This window comes from Saprolegnia parasitica, assembly GCF_000151545.1.
Source record: "Saprolegnia parasitica CBS 223.65 unplaced genomic scaffold supercont2.164, whole genome shotgun sequence".
Taxonomy (NCBI): Eukaryota; Oomycota; class Saprolegniomycetes; order Saprolegniales; family Saprolegniaceae; genus Saprolegnia; species Saprolegnia parasitica.
In genome coordinates this window covers 1-17,402 of record NW_012156558.1, presented here as the reverse complement: position 1 = coordinate 17,402, position 17,402 = coordinate 1, and the positions used below count along the sequence as shown (strand labels likewise).

At 59.7% G+C, this 17,402-nt stretch overlaps 6 protein-coding genes across 6 annotated transcripts; 2 read left to right on the top strand and 4 right to left on the bottom strand.

The window, feature by feature from the left end:
- Window positions 1–1,387: 1,387 nt before the first annotated feature.
- Window positions 1,388–3,418, bottom strand: SPRG_15489 (TKL protein kinase; the record flags this gene model as incomplete). The annotated part of the gene is made up of 3 exons (XM_012354486.1): window positions 1,388–2,021; window positions 2,067–2,517; window positions 2,566–3,418. 3 exons carry the CDS (start codon window positions 3,416–3,418, stop codon window positions 1,388–1,390), a joined length of 1,938 nt encoding a protein of 645 aa, XP_012209876.1.
- A 645-nt stretch (window positions 3,419–4,063) lies between these two features.
- Window positions 4,064–4,743, bottom strand: SPRG_15488 (serine/threonine protein kinase; the record flags this gene model as incomplete). The annotated part of the gene is made up of 2 exons (XM_012354485.1): window positions 4,064–4,070; window positions 4,106–4,743. 2 exons carry the CDS (start codon window positions 4,741–4,743, stop codon window positions 4,064–4,066), a joined length of 645 nt encoding a protein of 214 aa, XP_012209875.1.
- Window positions 4,744–5,831: 1,088 nt separating this feature from the next.
- SPRG_15487 (TKL protein kinase) lies at window positions 5,832–7,795 on the bottom strand (the record flags this gene model as incomplete). Its single annotated transcript, XM_012354484.1, has 3 exons — window positions 7,122–7,795; window positions 6,540–7,068; window positions 5,832–6,492 (listed from the first exon to the last, which is right to left on the bottom strand). Exons 1-3 carry the CDS (start codon window positions 7,768–7,770, stop codon window positions 5,832–5,834), a joined length of 1,839 nt encoding a protein of 612 aa, XP_012209874.1. The 5' UTR covers window positions 7,771–7,795.
- A 1,102-nt stretch (window positions 7,796–8,897) lies between these two features.
- SPRG_15486 (hypothetical protein) lies at window positions 8,898–9,358 on the top strand (the record flags this gene model as incomplete). The annotated part of the gene is made up of 2 exons (XM_012354483.1): window positions 8,898–9,257; window positions 9,311–9,358. The coding sequence occupies 2 exons, from the start codon at window positions 8,898–8,900 to the stop codon at window positions 9,356–9,358; spliced, it is 408 nt and encodes a 135-aa protein (XP_012209873.1).
- An 812-nt stretch (window positions 9,359–10,170) lies between these two features.
- SPRG_15485 (hypothetical protein) lies at window positions 10,171–11,085 on the top strand (the record flags this gene model as incomplete). The annotated part of the gene is made up of 1 exon (XM_012354482.1): window positions 10,171–11,085. One exon carries the CDS (start codon window positions 10,171–10,173, stop codon window positions 11,083–11,085), a length of 915 nt encoding a protein of 304 aa, XP_012209872.1.
- Window positions 11,086–11,959: 874 nt separating this feature from the next.
- Window positions 11,960–13,282, bottom strand: SPRG_15484 (hypothetical protein; the record flags this gene model as incomplete). The annotated part of the gene is made up of 1 exon (XM_012354481.1): window positions 11,960–13,282. The coding sequence occupies exon 1, from the start codon at window positions 13,265–13,267 to the stop codon at window positions 11,960–11,962; it is 1,308 nt and encodes a 435-aa protein (XP_012209871.1). The 5' UTR covers window positions 13,268–13,282.
- Between the last annotated feature and the right edge of the window lie 4,120 nt (window positions 13,283–17,402).

Genomic DNA, 17,402 nt, shown 5'->3' with positions numbered 1-17,402 from the left:
GTACGTGCCGACGGAGAGGGTCGTGAGCGGCACGAGCTCGGATTCGTCGAGGCGCCAGAACGCCAAGTCGCCGAGCTCGAGCTTCGCGCCGAGCGTGAGCGACTCGAGGTGCTGGACGGTCGGTCGGACGACCACCGTTTGCAGGAGCGCGTCGTCGCCGATCGAGCTGTCGTACTGACTTTCCGCGGGGTAGAAAAAGGCCGTTTTGCGCGAGTCGAGGACCGTACGGGTCGTCTCGGGTGCGGGTCGGCGCGCCTTGGGACACCACTTGCTAATGCCGTAGGCGACGCCGGCGACGAGCAGTGCGACACCAGCAACGATGATCCAGAACGTGGCGGATGCTATCAAAGAGAGCCGCCACATGAGATACCGTCGATCCTGTGGAGATGTCTACGAGTACCAGGCAGGCCAGGCGCATCAGTACTCAACGATGGCGTCGTCGTTGCTGGCAGGGCGCACCAGGTCCATCGTACTGGGGGTCACAGCGTCATCGCACGTGAGACCCGCCGCAGACGCAGACAACGTCTGTCGGAGCGTGCTGCAGTCGGCGGCGCTGGAGGACCACACGCATGCCGCATGGTCGATCGAGTAGCAGACGGTGGCGTTCTTGTCGTCCGACTTGACCAGCGCGGTGGTTGCCGTTGCGAGATTGCGGACGCATGTCCACGGGTTGTTGGCTTCGAGCCGGGATCGGCTGCTTGGGCGAGGCCGCAAGGCAACGTGGCGTTCTGAAGCTCGCTGGCGTCGCACACCTTGCCGACGAGCGACCGCGATTGCAGAGCCTCGCACTGCGTTGGCGACGGTGTGGCGTAGCAGCGCATGGTCGCCGTGTCGAGGGCGCACTGCAGGGCGCCGTCGGCGGCGCGGCGCCAGAGGCCAAAGAGTGACGGCGTCGCCACGCAGGTCCAGACTGCAGCCATGGTGCACGAAGACGAGTGTCCTGGTGCGGCGACGGTCCATTGTGAGTCACGTCGGCGCCATTTTTTTCAACCCATCGACATTGCACTTACAAAACGCAACTTCTTTTTCGTGATTCAAAACAATTTCGCGCCATGTGGCACGAGGATGCAGACCACCTGTTACCCTTGACAGTGGTCATTGCAGCCACAGTGTCCAAGAAAATTACCAGGAGCGACACGGTACCAGTCTATATTGCCCGCTCCCCGAGACGTTGTGACCACCGGCGTGACGCGCGACAAGGCTGCTCGGGACTGCCTCTTGCGTTCGCTGTACCGTCATCCATGGCAAGACACTTTGTTGCAGATACCGGTAATGCCACTACGTACTGATGCGGTGTGACGAAGATCGCGCTAAGAATGATGCCCGTGCGTCATCGTCACGGAAATTCCTTCGGTTGAACGAAGCGCACCAAATATATTAAATAGGGCTAGGGCTCCTCGGGCGACACGACGCTAGCAAGCATCGTGGCGAGGGCGAGGGCCGTCGGGCGGGCACTGGGTGTATACTGCGTGCACTGATAGATGATATCGGCCAGCGGACACGCGGGCGAGCACTCGGGTCGAACGCTGCCGGCCTTGAGCGCCTCGATCCACTCGTACTCGTTCCAGTTGTTCTGGACGTTGCCAAAAGGAATCGCGTGGGTCTCGAGCTCCCAGAGCACCATTCCCAGCGAGTAGACGTCGGCGGCGAGGCTGTACGCGCTGCCTTCGAGCACTTCGGGCGCCGTCCATCGGAACGTCCCAACCCGCGCAGTCATGTCGACGTCGACGATGCGCGAGATGCCAAAGTCGGTGAGCTTGGCGCGAAGCGTGTGCGCCTCGTTGTGAAGCAGCACGTTGCGGGATTTGATGTCGCGGTGGATGATGTCCATCGAATGCAAGTAGACGAGGCCCTGGACCATGTCGCGCGCCAGCTGCACCTTGACGCTCCACGAGGGCGCCGGCGACGCCGCGAGGAGCTGGCGGAGGTCGCCTTGGTCCATGAACTCGACGATAAGCTGGATGTCGCGCGGCCGCACCCACGCGCAGCCAAGCAAGCGCACGATGTACTGGCTCTCGAGCCTACAACAACGTCGTCGAGTTGATAGCACACAGAGTGTACTGTACGTGGTCATGAGCCGGATCTCGTCAATAAAGGCCTGGACGGTGGCCGTCGACTTTTCGCCTGCAAGCTGCTTGATGGCGACGGGCAACCCTTGGTACGTTCCAAGCGACACAACGCCGTAGGCGCCAACGCTCAGCACGCGCGATGTCGCGAGCTTGGCTTCGTCGAGACGCCACAGCACGAGGTCGCCCATGTTGAGCTGGCCGCCGACCACGTCGTCGTCGCTGCCAAGACTGTTGGTTTTGGGAAGGTCCAGCGCTCTCGGCGGCGCCTTGTCGGTCCAGCAAAACATGTAGGACGCGTTGGGCGACTCGTCGGCCTTGGCCCAGTTGGCCTGCCGCCGACGGTACCAGACGACGACCAGAATCAGCGCAATGAGCGCGACACCGGCGGCGGCGACGACCAACCAGCTCACGTTCGGGCCGGACGATGCATCGCTCGGGCCATGTACCGCTATTCAAAACAGTGTGAATGGGACAGCGTTCAGATGTGGAAACGTACCAGATGTGGGGCTCGATGCTGGCACGAGAATGATCCGCGGGCATGTGGCATCCTGGCGCAGGGCCGTCTTGGACTCGCTGAGCCAGCAGCTGTGGACACTTTGGAGCCACTGCGCGCACGTGGAGGCGTCGGCGCTGTATGCACACGTGTCGTACGGCGCGGTCGCTACGGACAAGCACTCGAGCTGGCCGACGTCCGGGTCAATGCGCGCCGGCGTAAACTGCTTCGAGTCGGCGTTCTTCAAGCAACTCCACTCGTTCGTTGCAAGCAGAAGCGGTACAAGCGCGTCCTTGGACGGTGCTGGCGTGTGAAGCGCAGGCTGCTTGGTCGTCGCGCCGCCAGCGGCCGGTGTCATGGTCGGTGCAGGATTCCCGCCGGCTTCATTTGTCGCCGGCAACGTCGATGCCGACGCCGGACTGGGCGTCGAATCCGGCGCAGGTGCAGGTCCCGGTGCAGGTCCCGGTGCAGGTCCCGGTGCAGGACCTGGCGCGGGCCCTGGTGCTGGCCCCGGTGTTGGCCCCGGTGTTGGTCCGGGTGTGGGCCCTGGCGCGGGTCCGGGTGCTGGCGGTGGCGTCGGTGCCGACGTCGGTGACGGTGGTGCGAGGATCTGTCGCACCTTGTAGCAGTAGCTGCTCGGGCTGCTGTAGTCGGTGCACTCGATCGAGAACCCTGTCGGGTTGGCGTTGTACCAGGCGCAGTAGGACGCTACGTTGGCGATCCAGTAGCAGTGGTTCTCGTCGGCGTCGAGCGAGTGGCGCTGGCACTCGACGTTGCCGTTACTGTTGACGCGGTAGAGGCCCATGGAGCCTGCGTGCGCCGAGTCGGCGATCGCCAAGCACGTCCACGCGCCCATCCCATTCGCGAAATGCATTGCTGCGTCGGCGACAGCTGGCGGCGGCCTGGCTACAGTGACCGGATGACCGGATGCCCGAATGGGCTGCCACCAAATTCGCGTAGCCAAGTACAGTCCTACTACAAGAGCAAACGCGAGATCGACGCATATTGCCGCCATCAACGAGGTCCATGCCACATCAATATTGCTCAATATTAAATGTGTCTTGTCGTGAAAGGAAGCGGGCGCTCCTTCGTACAATGGACAGGATGGAGGACCAAAAGTACTTGGCTAAGGTAATTCTGGCCTGGTGGGCACGACTGTGGGATGTACGGGGTGTGTACACCAGCGCGTGTCGCACCAAGTGCAATGAGGCCGCACAGCCAAGCCGCACCACCGACCCGATCGCGTTGCCGCCCGAGAGCGCCGAACGATTGGTGATGCTTTGAGCATCTCGGACGGCTACAGCTCCGTCGTGTCCTGTCCTCGGGCGATTATCTGGAACGTGAGGCATCATTAGGCTATGGGGCTGCACGATGGGGGCTGCACGATGGGATTACTACACCTGCGCACCAACGCTGCCTGCCACTTTGAATCCTGACTATCCCCAAACAACGCTTTCAATGATCCCGAGTCGAACCCTCAGCAGCAGGTCGGCGTGAGGAGCTATACCCTCCGTGGTGGTGGTGGCGAGCGCGAGGTTTGTACGAGTAGCAGGGATCATCATTTATGGTGAGAGAATCGAGGCGAAGGCTCATGTCGAGGGCACTCATGCGATCTCTTGGGTCGAACGACATGCACTGCAGCGCCACATCGCGCATCGTATGGGGGCACGTGGCCGAGAAGGGCAGCGGGAGCCGTCGGTTGCGCCGGACCTTCTCCATCATCTGCGCCGACGTCCATCCTTGTGCATCTTGGTAGGCGGCGAAGGGTGCGTCGTGCTGGTCCATCTCCCAGAGGAGCGTCCCGAACGCATACACATCTGCCGCCTCGGTCACGCATTCGCCGTGCAGCACCTCCGGCGCGATCCAGCGGAAGCGCTCGGAGCCCAAGAAAAGCTCGTCGCCGCTGCCGTCGAGGCCATGACCGATGAGCTTGGCGTGGCCGTTCAAGTCGACAAGCACGTGCGACGACGAGAGCCGGGTGTGTCGCAGCGAGAGCGTGTGCAGATGCCGCAATCCCATGGCAATGTCCTTCGCGATGCGAAGCTGCGTGGGTACGTCGAGCCGCTGCCGCTGATAGAGCGATCGGAGGTCGCCGCCTGCCATGTACTCCTTGACGAGCGCCAAGTCGAAGCGCCGAACCCACGTACAGCCGAGGATGTGGACAAGATATGGGCTCGCCATCCTAGTCAGAGTACGATGTAAAGTGCGCGTGTGCGATCGAGGCGTACGCGGAATGCAGAAGCAGCTCGTGCTGGAGGTTGATAATGACGAGCGCGCGATCTCGCTTGCAATTGGGCGAGAGCCGTTTGATGGCGACGGGCGACCCTTGATAGTACGAGCCGAGCACGACGTCGGTGAACTCGCCGGCCGCGAGCGTCGTCGCCGTCGCCGACACTTTGGCGGCATCGATGCGATAGAGTACGACGTCGCCCATGTCGACGGCAAGCGTCTCGGCAAACGCTGTTGAGTGCAGTATCGGCGGCGTCAGCACTACGCGGTGCTTCTCGGTTGAGAGCACGACAAGACTGTCCGTCTCCACCGGCGACTGCAAAAAGCGGCGCCGCACCACAAACAGAAGGAGGACGCAAGCCAGCGCAAGGGCGACGCTGAGTGCGATCGTTGGCAAAAAGCTCTGGTCCGAGACCGTGTCGGGTCGGGCGATGGTGACAGTGACGGTCGGCGTCGCCGTGGCGTTACTCAGGTGTCGCACGAGGTCTACGCTGCCTGTAAAACCCGCTTGAGACACCAATACGTACCCTTGTGCGCAAGCTGCGCGCACGCGAATGGCTCGTCGGCGCAGGCGAGTGTCACCCAAGGCGCGACTGGCGGCGCGGTCTCAAGCGCCTCGCAGCGCTGCAAGGTGGGCAGGCGCCTGCAAGACGAGGTGCTGCTATCGCTCGCAAGGCACTCGATGGCGCTCGATCGCTGTCTTATGAGGCCAAAGACGCCTTGCCGCAGGGCCAAGCAGGCGGTCACAGAGGCGGTCATGTGGCACGGAAACTGCGGCTCGCGCGACGGAGCACATCGCCTGCGACACGCGGCCGACCAGCCCGAGCCCACATTGCACTATACACCTTTCTATTTCGATATTCTGTCAAGAAGAATAGATTTGTTTATTCATTATTAGAGGTGGCAGTCTTCACTCAATTACCACGGCGTATCAAAACCTGTCACAGTTGATACTGCGATCCCAAGCGAGCCCTAACCGCGCTCGAGGCCAATGACGCTCAGCAAGTGATCATTGTCAGTGGAGAGGTTAAATACGCCGCTTATAAGCAGTACTGGGCCGGGAGGTGTTGCCGCAGAAGGGACCCGACGTCCATGGCGCTCGGCCGTGCCGACGGGTCGTCCTTCGTGCATGCCACGATGAGCGCGTGGACGTAGTCGGGGCAGTCGCCGGTCGCCTCCAAGCGGTACGGCGCAGGCTGGTGCTGGCCGTCCCGGAGCGCTTGCATGAGGGCAAAGTTGGACATCTCTGTGAGCTGCGCGTACGGCACATCGTGGGTTGCGAGCTCGACGAGGACCATCCCGAACGAGTAAATGTCGGCGGCGACCGTGTACTTTTGGTTGCGAAAGACCTCGGGGGCGGTCCAGCGGAAGGTGCCGACGCCCATGGTCATGGTACCGTGGTCGCTCACTTGGCGCGAGACGCCAAAGTCCGTGAGCTTGGCGCGGAGGCTGCTCGTGAGCAGGACGTTCCGGGCCTTGAGATCGCGATGCACAATGTCCATTGAGTGGAGGTACAAGAGCCCGTCGAGGACGTCGAGGGCGATCTGGAGCTTGCGCTTGGGCCAGCTCTGCGGCGTGTCAGGCTCGCGCAGCAAGAGCCCGCGGAGGTCGCCGCCTTCCATGTACTCGACGATCATCTCGATGTTGCGCGGCCGCACCCAGCTCGCGCCGATAAACTGCACAATGTACGGGCTCTCGAGCCTAGCGGCGGTTCATGGTGAGATGGCGAAAATTGGAGAAGAGACTACCGAGAACTGAGCTTGATCTCGTCGATGAACGACTGGACGCTCTCCGGCGTGATCTCGCCGAGCTGCTTCTTAATGGCCACGTGCTGCGTCTGCTTGTACAGACCGAGCGACACGACGCCGTTGGCTCCGGTCGCGAGCGTCTTGACGTGGACGAGCTGTGTCTCGTCGAGACGCCAGAGCGCGAGGTCGCCCATGTCGAGCGAGATGCCGAGGATGGTGTCGTTGCGGACGCTGCCACCGGATGAGAAGGACCCGGCGATGCCCGCGTCGCGCGGCCGATTGACGACGGCGGCCGTCGGCGGGAGACTGTCATGGACGAGCGACTCCTTCGGCTCGTCGAAACCGGGTGGGCGGTCGGCGTGCGTCTCGGAGGACGGGTACTCGATCGTAAGCATCTGCTTGGGCGTGTCGTAGAGGCTGCTGGATGAGAGCGACCGGTGGTACTGCCGCCGCATGTGCGCAAAGAAGGCGAGGCTCCCGATGAAGACGACGCAGGCGAGCACGATGAGGAGGATCGTCGTCGTTGACACTAGACAGGATGACGATGATGGTGAGATGATAGCCACGCGCCAGAGGACGTACGCGACGCTCCGCTCGTCGACGGCGGCAACGTCGTGGCGTTGGCCGTGTTGTTGGCGAACGAGGACAGCACCGATTGGCACCAGCGGTACGTGGTCGAGGGCGGCGACGGCGGCGGGTCCTTGAGCACCGCGGCGCAGCGGAGGCCCGGGCCTGTTCCGTTGGTCAGTTGCAGCGCATGTGTCCAGCAGTCTTTCGACGACGGAAACCATGTGCACTCGGTCGCCGACGCAGCGAGACACTCGACGCCTGCGACCGCGTCGATCGTGGTGAGCGCCACCTGCGTCGGCGCAAACGTCGAGCACGTCCACGCGTTGGAGAGCACGGGCAGGATGGACTCGGTCGCGTTGTTGGTGGGCGTGATCGGCATGGGCGCCGACCCGTTCATGATCTGCTGGCGCAGGTCGTTGCACCAGCCCGACTTGGTCGTCGAGTAGTCGGCGCACGTGATGGTGGCGAGGCCATTTGGGTCCACGGCAGCACACTCGGTCTTGGTGTTGAACCACGCGCACGAGCTCGCGACCGCGCTGGGCGAGATGCACATGACATCGAATGCGTCGTTGAGCGCAGCCTTCGCCCACTTGGCAAAGCCTCTGCCGGCCACGTCCGTGCCCCTGTGCTCGAGACACTGCCAGCTACGACCACTGCTCATCTCGCCAAGTGCTCGACCACGAGCTGGATCACCGCGTGATGGTGGCCCGGGGCACACAAGATATCGATAGCTCCAAAAAGCCTCTGTGCCCCGGGGTTCGACGGCGACGCGATGAGGTGGCCAGTGCCACCTGGCGCGACGGACCAATCAAACGCGCCGCCCGAGACTGAGCACCTTCGGCGGAACCGTCCGGCGACGATCGCCAGGCGCACGTCACAACCACCAACGACGCTTGATGGTCGCGTCCTGATGGCCTCGTCGTTTTGCTAATCTACGAGGCGTCTACGGTACTTTTAGGAATTCTCGATGCAGTCTAGTCGTCGGCAAGTCGATTAGTTTGTGGACGTGGGTCTCGACGCGGGTGCACATACCGGCGACGCGACATGCGCGACCGACGTCGGTTCAGCGGCGTAACGCGAAAGTAATGAGGAAGAGAGCGATCCTCGTCGGGCAGTCATGGGCAGTGTCGGCCAATGGTCGTCGTCGGGCGGGCTCGACGCCAGCACTCGACTCTGGCAGCAGGAAATCCTGGCTTCACCATCCTTTTCATTTTCGTTGCGGCACACCTTCACGCACGCACACGGTAATAGCTACGTAGTCGAAGTAGATTCCTGGCTGCCGCGATTACTCCAAGAGTCCCGCATGCTGCTAGGGCTAGGCGATGGCTCGGTGAGCAGGCCGTACCTGTGGAGAGAGTCGAAAGAGCAGCTCTGCGCATCGTACTTTTAAACAGGTACCTCGATGCGAGCTGCACCACGTCTCGAGTGACGAGCGAGGCGTGCGAGAAGACGCAGGGCGTTGTTGGTGGGACCAAAATCAGATTGAACCGATGGCAATTCTAGTGTGCCAAAGGAAGCCATCTGAGTCGGTGTGTTCGGACGGTGCGCAGAGTCAACGCGCCACAAGAGACAACGAGCGATATATCCCCAGCGAGTGTGGACTATAGCCTTGCCGTCATTGGGGTTTGAGGAAGCGGCGGCGAGAGCAGGTAGTCTCGCTCTGGACGACCAAGGTCCATCTTGCATCGCTTTCTCGTCGACGCAAACGACGCATCCGAGTCTAATCGACGAGACGTGGGTGGATCGATGCCTCCCCTCGGCGGCCAGAGCCTCCTTCTGCCCTTTCCAATGCAGTTGCCACTCGTTCTTGTCCTCTGCGCGCTCGTGTCGGTGTTTGCAGCCGATTCGCTCGACGCTGCATCGTTTGCGATCGCCACCGACTTGCGCAACACAATGGAGCATGGCCTCACTCGCAACAACACGGCCGCCGCCACCCAGCCCATTCAAGAGTCGCCCATGCTCTCGGACGCCGAGATGGCGCGGGTATGGGCGACTGCGCACAACGGTGGTCTCTCGGTACTTTCGGGCATTTCCGTCTACGGCAGCATCGCGCTCGACCTCCAGAGCATCGCCACCCACGGCCTCACACCGACCAATGGCGCGAGCTTTCTTACCAACGTCCAATTGGCGATCGATCTCGGAACGCTCGTTGTCCAGGACATATCAACGCGACCCGTGACATCCTCTAAAACCTCAACTAGACCAACGGGTCGACGATCGTCTCAGTGCGATCCCAGGTCTTATTTTGAATGTCGCGTGCCTCGTAGAGTCGAACCCAAAAGTGTGTCGTCGCCAAGGCATCGGGTCGGGTTGATTGTAGCAAGATGATGGGTGTGAGGCCAATGGCGCCGAGCAATCGAATCCTCCCAGTGGGGGTGGCAATACTACATCCATGCCAATGACCTTGTTCGTAGCTGCTGCGTGCTGTACTACCATTAGTTGGTCGCTGAAATGACGGATGTAGGGCTAGGGTATCGCCCGACTCCGCTGTGTGACGCGGTCTGTACAAGTGGAAGAGCCAGCACCTCCGCGAGTGATCACGAACATCAATTCCAAGGGTACGATTGCAGTTGCCATCGTTCATCGTCCATCGCGGCACGCGAGAAGTACTAGCCGACTTGAAGCTCGGACGCTCAATCTATGGCCGCAGAAGGAGTCAAGAACATAGCAACCTCCAACTGCAGACCAGCACAACTTCTTCCACGCCTGCTATCCTGAGCATGCAATGCAACGAATGTATCCAAGGTGGCGCGTGTCATGCTAACGCTCCGTATTCCTTCCAAGTTTACCGAAATGTGCAGTGCCGCACCGTCAGGGCGACCGACGAGCGATGCATGCCACATGCCATTACATGTCGTCTTGACGCCTTTGCGTCATCGCACGAGGCGTCCGGAGTTCGAATCCGCAGTTTCCGATGGGATTTACGTACAGCAACACCAACGACATTTCTCGACAACGCCTGCGAGGCATCTGAGTCTGATCCGCAGGTGGGTGAAATCGAATCGAGATCCCGCGCGCGTCGCCTGTCGCTCCGTACGGCTTTTGGTCTTGACATTTTAGCATGCAGTGGACACTTGCCTTTGCTCTCTGCGCCGTCGCCACGGTCCTTGCAATCGACGCGTCGGAAGCCGCATCGAAGACCATCCAAGGATCGCCCGCGCTCCTGTGGGGCATCGCGGACAACAGCAGTCTGCCCGAGCTCTCCAGTCTCAGCGCCAACGGCAGTACCGGCAGTATCGCGCTGGACCTCCAGAACATCGCAGCCCTCGGCCTCACACTGATTAACGGCGCGAGTCTTCTCAACAGTGCCCAGTCGGCCATCGACCGCGGGATACTCAATGTCAAGGATCCTGCCGCACTCATCCACGCGATCCGCGACGTCCTCCAAAACCCCAACGCGAGCAACGGCGCGGCGATCGTCCGTGCGATCGAGGCGCTCCTCCGCGCTGCGGTGCAGGTGGACCCCAGCCCCAAAGTGTGTCGTCATCAAGCCATCGGTCGTGGGATCGGGTCGCCAGGTGTGAGCCAGTGCTTCACGAAAGAGGACGCCTACGGTGCGCTCTGCTACCCCAAATGCAAGGAAGGCTACGAGGCGGTCGGCTGCTGCATCTGCCGCAGAAAGAAGTGCAGTGCGGGTGAGTGTAGTAAAGACAGCTACGGCCGCGGCGTCGGCGTCTCGCGCCTCGGGTGCCCCGCCAACCTTGAAAAGAGCGGCCTCTTCTGCTACCCGCCGTGCGCTACCAACCAAGTCGGCGTCGGACCCTTTTGCTGGCCCGACTGCGTAGCGCCCACCGGTGCCGACTGCGGCCTCTTCTGCACGTCGACCGTCGCGACGTGTGTGAGCACAACCGTCGACATTGTCGGGTCGTCGGCCAAGATCACGCTGGCGCTCGTCTCGCAAGACTACATTGGTGTCATTGGCTCTCTCATCCAAGTCGGCGGCAAGTACTTGTCGCTCGACAGGTGCCCTAAGTAAGTTTCGATGCCGACTGAGTTCGTTCAACTAGCGTAGCGTTATCAATTAGATGAATCTAGCTGTGTGGGTTGCCCAAATGTAAACTGTGGCAGATCGCAATGCCACATTTCACACAGCTGGCTCGGGTGATTTTCACGTGAACTACCGCGTATCTCTATTTTCACACATACAAAGAGACAGGTCCTCACGCGATAAGCTCGCGTGTGGATTCATTTCCCACCTAGAATCCAATGCAGCATTCTAGCCAATCCGAATGCAAGCATACAAATTTATCCATCCATGCGATCCAGCAATGCGGTGTATACAGCGTTATCGAGAGTCCAATTCACAGTAGCATTGAGCACTCAACTACCTACGACGGCACTGTCGTAGCTCAAGCGTGCACGAAATACACTGGTCTAGTGGAGCTGACAAGGAATGTGTCGCGCCGACTCGATCGTTGACGGCAAGGTCCCACGCACATGTGTAGTGCCAAAACCAGAGGCTCGCCGATGGCTCGACGCCTCGAACGCCGATGCAACGCGGAATCACCCGCCGTCTCTTCTTTCATCATGCCAACGGCGAGCCGTCGTTTGTGAATGAAGAAACATGTGGCTAATCACAAATATACATGTATCTGCAAAACCAATGAAAGCTAATAAGACTAAGATCTAACTGACACTGCAACTTATTGCATCTGGACTAGGCGCAATTGAGGTCATAAGTAAAGCTAACACCAAGGTCATGTGTGGCATTGCTACAACAATGACGGGTTGATGCATTTTAACAAGCGACAACAAACAATCCAAATGAGTTTACTCGTTTCAACCCGTTTACATTCAATGGGTTGACAAAACGACAAGATTGTCCACGACAACTCAAGCAATGCTTGACTCTACTTGGGGCACTTGTCCAAGCTGATGTACTTGCCGCCCGTCTGGACGGCGGTCTTGATCGCGCCAGTGTAGTCCTGGGCCACCAAGCTAAGCGTCACCTTGGCCGATTGGCCACCAATGTCGACGACGGTGTTGACGCACGTGGCGACGCTGGACGTGCAGAAGAGGCCGCAGTCGGTACCGGCAGGGTTCACGCACCGGGGCCAGCACACGGGACCGACACCGACTTGGTTGCCAGCGCACGGCGGATAGCAGAAGAGACCGCTCTTTTCGAGATGCTTGGGGCACCCGAGGCGCGACACACCGACACCGCGACCGTAACTGTCCTTGCGGCAGAACGCGCCGTCGTCGACGAACCCCGCGGGGCAGTCGGGCGAGCAGACGCAGCAGCCGACGTTGTGGAAACCCTTCTCGCATTTCGGGTACCACATCGCACCGTTCTTCTCGCAGCCCTGGCCGTTCTCACGCTTGCACTTGCCTTCGTTCCCGATCGCGTAGCCGACGCCACGACCGTACGCCGACGGCTTGGCGCACGAGACACCAATGTCAGTCGCGCCCTTGACGCCGCCGCAGCCCTTCTTGCGGCAGATGCAGCAGCCCACCGACTCGTAGCCTTCCTTGCACTTGGGGTAGCAGAGCGCGCCCCAGGCCTCCTCGCCGGGAAGGCACTGGTTTTCGAGGACCGTGCCGACGCCGCGACCGACGCCTTGACGACGGCACACGACGGGCTCCGGGTCAAACACGCCCGTGACCTTGCTCAAGATCGTTTGCACTTGGTCGACGATGTCGGCACCGTTCTTGACGTTGGCGCCGCTCTTGATGATGTCTTGGATCGAGTTGAGGAGGCCCGGGCCGTCCGACTTAGCGATTTGACCGAGCTCGATGGCTTGGTTGATGTTCTTCATGAGACTATTGCCGTTCTCGGGCGTCACACCGTCCTTGGCGATGCTCTGGAGGTCGAGCGCGATGCTGTGGTTGCCCGTGAAGGCGCTGCCCGCACTTGGCCCCGTCGCCGTCGTCCAAATGCGCTGGATGTCGTCGGCCGAGAGGGGGCCACTGGCTTGCTGGATGTGCTGGATCACGCGCGCCGTCGCGTTCTGCGAGAGGCCGTTGAGCGCAATGTCGCGAAAGTCCTTGGCAATGTCGTTGTTGACGCCTTGATGCAGCGCCAACGTCACGGCGACTTCGGCGAGGTCGCGGTCACCCGGCAGCACCTCGAGGCCGCGCACGTAGTGGACGACACCACTGTCGTCGCCAGCAACAAAGGACGAGAGCGCGCAGAGTGCAGCCGTGAGGAGTAGCTTCATCACGGAAGATTGAAAAGTGAGACCATCGCCGCGCCGCGATGCGTTCGACACTCGACAATGCCACCGATGCCATCTGTTGATCAGTGTATACGTAGTATATACACATGGCCGAGCGCAGCCCAGTCTATGGCCATGACGTGGGCACTGGCGCGCTCTTCATCCCATTTTATGCGGTTTTGTATGGTAGAGTGAGAGCGCCAGCATGCAACTTGAGGCTGTACACTTTCATGCGTTGATACCAACATGACCAATTGAGTATCCCGTCGTCGTTATCAGATATTGCCAACATGTACACGCGTCGGGCTTTGTGACCACCTCATTCCGGCCTTCGCGACGGCGAAGCCTCGCCGCTGCCGTCAGTCGCAACACGCTTTGAGTCGAGAGACCACGATCAAAAACAGCTCAGTGTAAATTATGTCTAAATGCAAGTAGACTCACTTCGTACACTCGTCGGCGCGACACGCGGTGTGACCATACATGCCCTATTGAGCCCAACGTTCGTCTTACTCCACTGACTACCCACCCCTCTCACATTGTTGTGGTGTGCCTATCACGGCAGGAAATGTGAGTGCTGGGATGCATCTTTACCGATTTAGTATCTGGTACTGCTAGATAGGAAAAGCGTATTGGTCGCCACGTTGTGCTCTATGCTTTGTAGCGCCTTGCCTTGACCAGACATTCTAAGTGTCGTGCAACGACCCGTGTCAAGAGTGGTCGTTGTGTTGTTACGCATCCGGTGCGCCCTTTCTTGGCACTTACATCCGTCGACATGTGTGGCAAGCGTGGCACGCACCAATAACAACGGCACCGCGCAAGATGGCATGATCATTCTAGGACGTGTGGCTTATCATGCACGCCATTGTCGCTGATCATGGAGCTGTCGGTAGGTGGTGACGGTGCGTTATCATCGACCGCCTCCACGCCAGCCAACCGCGCCGAGGTGCCGATGTGACGTATCGGGACGACCGCTTCGAAGGGGACACACTCACTCCAAATATACAAGTTGCATTGTAGAATAAGCGCCGAATGGCTCGATACGAGCGTGAGCTGCTCGCGAGGTTCGGTTGGGCTTGGAGAAATGGAGGGACAAAACTTTGCGTGGTCGAAAAGGCGTCCGATACCTCACTCGCTGCGCTACCTCGCCTTGATGTTGTCGATGTTGGTGGACACCTTATGGGCACAATGCTTGTGTCGGTGCTCTGGACGGCCGCGAAAGATATCAACCTGCATTCTGTTTCGTATCAAACTATCCATGCGTCCAGATGATATATTGATACAAACGACATTCACAGGAATGCACTCTGTGGTGTTCTGGTAACGAAGTCCGTACTAGTATGGATGGGAGAAAAGACTCGGCCGATGGACTTTGTGAAAAAAGTGATTTTTTGTTGAAACGATTCGCGGATATTGCAGGAAGATGCCCTGTACGACTGAAGAACCGTACTCTTGCTGCGCGGTCAACTTGCTCGATCACCAACCCGACTTTGCCATTCAGATCGATGCCTGAAAAGGTCTTTCAAGGTACCGGCAACATCATGGACCTCCTCCCTAAGTTCTATCCCGAGTTCAACCCGATCGAAAAATTACTGGGGAAGCGCCAAGGTCTACTGCCGACATTACTGCGACTACACGTCCAAGAGACTTCACGAAACGGTTCCAGCGGCTCTCGCTCAAGTCCCTCTGCAGCATTGTTCAACGCTTCGAGTGGTGTTGTCATCGCTACATGCCGGTGTGCGCAGCTGGGCTTCCACCGCATCTCGCAGCGTTTGCCGTCAAGAAGTACAAATCCCATCGCTCGATTCCATCCGAAAGCCTCATGGACCGCAAGGGACCGAATTTACAGCTAAGAAGACGTAGCAATCGACGCAGCTTTCCGATTCGGTGCGAACGTGAAAGCGCGCGAAGACTGCAGCAAGCGACGACGGCGAGTTGGTCCGGAAAAGTCTGCGCACCGCACCGCAGCGAAGGACGCGCCTTGACTTTTATCTAGGCCAACGCGCCGTCGTCGCAAATACCGGTAAACAACGCTTCGCGTTCAAAAGTTCCTACGAGCTCACCCTGCACGGGACCTGTCTGTTAGGATTGATGTACAGTAAAGATATGGTGGACTTCCTAATGCGCTCGTGAGGCGTGGCCGGGGCGTCATCGAGAAGCGTTACTCGAGATTGTGTGAGGGACTAGGTAGCGTGCACACCAAGGGTCGTCACGAAGAGTGACCAGCGACGCGTCAAGAGATGGCACCACAGCGCGACGAGCCAAGTGCCGGACGTGCAATTGTGCGATAGTAGCTGCCCGGATCGCAAGCGCGGCAGTGGGAAGTTGCGTCAGCGTCGTGCGAAAGACACGGTTGTTACGTTCGAGCCAGAGACAATACCAGACGCAAGCGCGTAAGATCGGCCAGAGGGCACGAATGGAGGACTTGTGGGCCGAGTATGGCATGGCGACGTCGTCGTAGAGAAAGCCAGCGACCGACGACGGGAGTTGCATCTGCTAAATGCCACGCATCGGTGCAAAAGCGCACCCGATCGCTCGGACGTATGGGCAGCGCGCCAGAAGATGATCGTACGTTTCACGGGCTTGCGCATCACAGAGAAGGCAATGTCGAGCATCGTGGTCGAGAAAGTGCAAGCTGGCTCGGACGGCCACGGCTTTCAGCGCGACCCGGTACACGAAGTCACCATATCGCGAAAGGACGTGGGCCTCGTAGAAGGTCTCTGGGACGCACTAAAAGCACACGCCAGTCAAATCTCGGTTGCTGTCGGAAGCCGGTCAGTCGGGCGTCCATAGGCGCCGCGAGGACGACACGGGGTCCGAACTTGACGAGCCATGGCGGGGCACTGGTTGGACGCACGTCATGATCGGCAGGCGGGATGAGCTGTAAGCATCGAACGAGAAGCGGTCGCGAGCAGCCGGATCCAACGGCGTTGGCTGCAGCGCTGGAAAAAGACCTGGTAGCTGTTCTTCGAGGATGCGACGAAGGGATCGGTTGTTGGGTGGCTTTGCTGCTGGCAACGACGTCCATGCACCAAACGAGCGACTATACCTCAGTCGAATAGATAGCTTTGATATTAGCAGACGCGTTTTACTGTTCGTCGGTCGATGGTAGCGCTGTTTTCCAGAGGTAGAGCGCGTTTTTTGGCTGGATTTGGGTGACGCCATTCCAAGGGCACCTGGTGCCTTAGGCGGCGCGGCTTGCCGCGTCGCCCGCAGGGCCATGGCGCGCTCCGGCGTGCTGTGTGCTCTGTGTCTTTCGTCCTTTGCCGTGTAAGTGCTGGTCGCTGGCAGCCGTCGGTGGTCGCGCCGATGGCGCCGCTCTTTGCGCGCTCGGCACCCCATGCCCCTCGACGATTCAAGGCCCGTCGAGTCCCCGGCGGCCGTCAAGGAGATGAGACGTCGCTGGCCCTCCCGTGCTTTCGCGTAGTCGATGGCCATGTTGCATATTCGTCGACCTCGTCAATGTAGCGGGTTGGCATACATGTAGGTAGGAGCAAAACTCCAGAAGAAATTGTGTGTTTGTTACCAGATTGTCTTTCCACGCGTCTTTTTGTTTAATGACGACGAATCTGAGTTTAGTGTGTTGCCCAGATACCGGTATGTAGCCGATCGCAATACCACATTTGCTTTCCAAACTGCTGGCTGGTTTGATTTCCACGTGAAGACGTCTGCGCAGGTGTGCTTCGACTACGTCGTCCCGTACACATCCACCTCAGAAGAGTCGCTCGTCGAGCACGTCCGCCGCCACACGGCCGACGCGCCGTACGTGCAGCCCGCGACTTGGTACATTAGCCACGCGTGGGGCTACCTCTTCCTCGAGACGCTCGAGAGCCTCGAGTCGTTCTTCCGCGAGCGCTGCATCGACGACCCGGTCGTGTGGTTTTGCGTCTTCAACAACAACCAGCACCGCGCGAGCGAGCACCCGTTTGCGTGGTGGCAGTCGACGTTCCAAGAGTCGCTCGCGGCCATAAACAACGTCGTCATGGTCATGCACCCGTGGAAAAACCCGGTCACGCTCACGCGGTCATGGTGCATCTTTGAGGTCTATGTCACGATCACGGTCGGCGCCAACTTTGACGTTGCGCTCGCGCCCAGCCAAGAAGCCCGATTCTTTGACGATATCCTTACAACATGCTCGCAA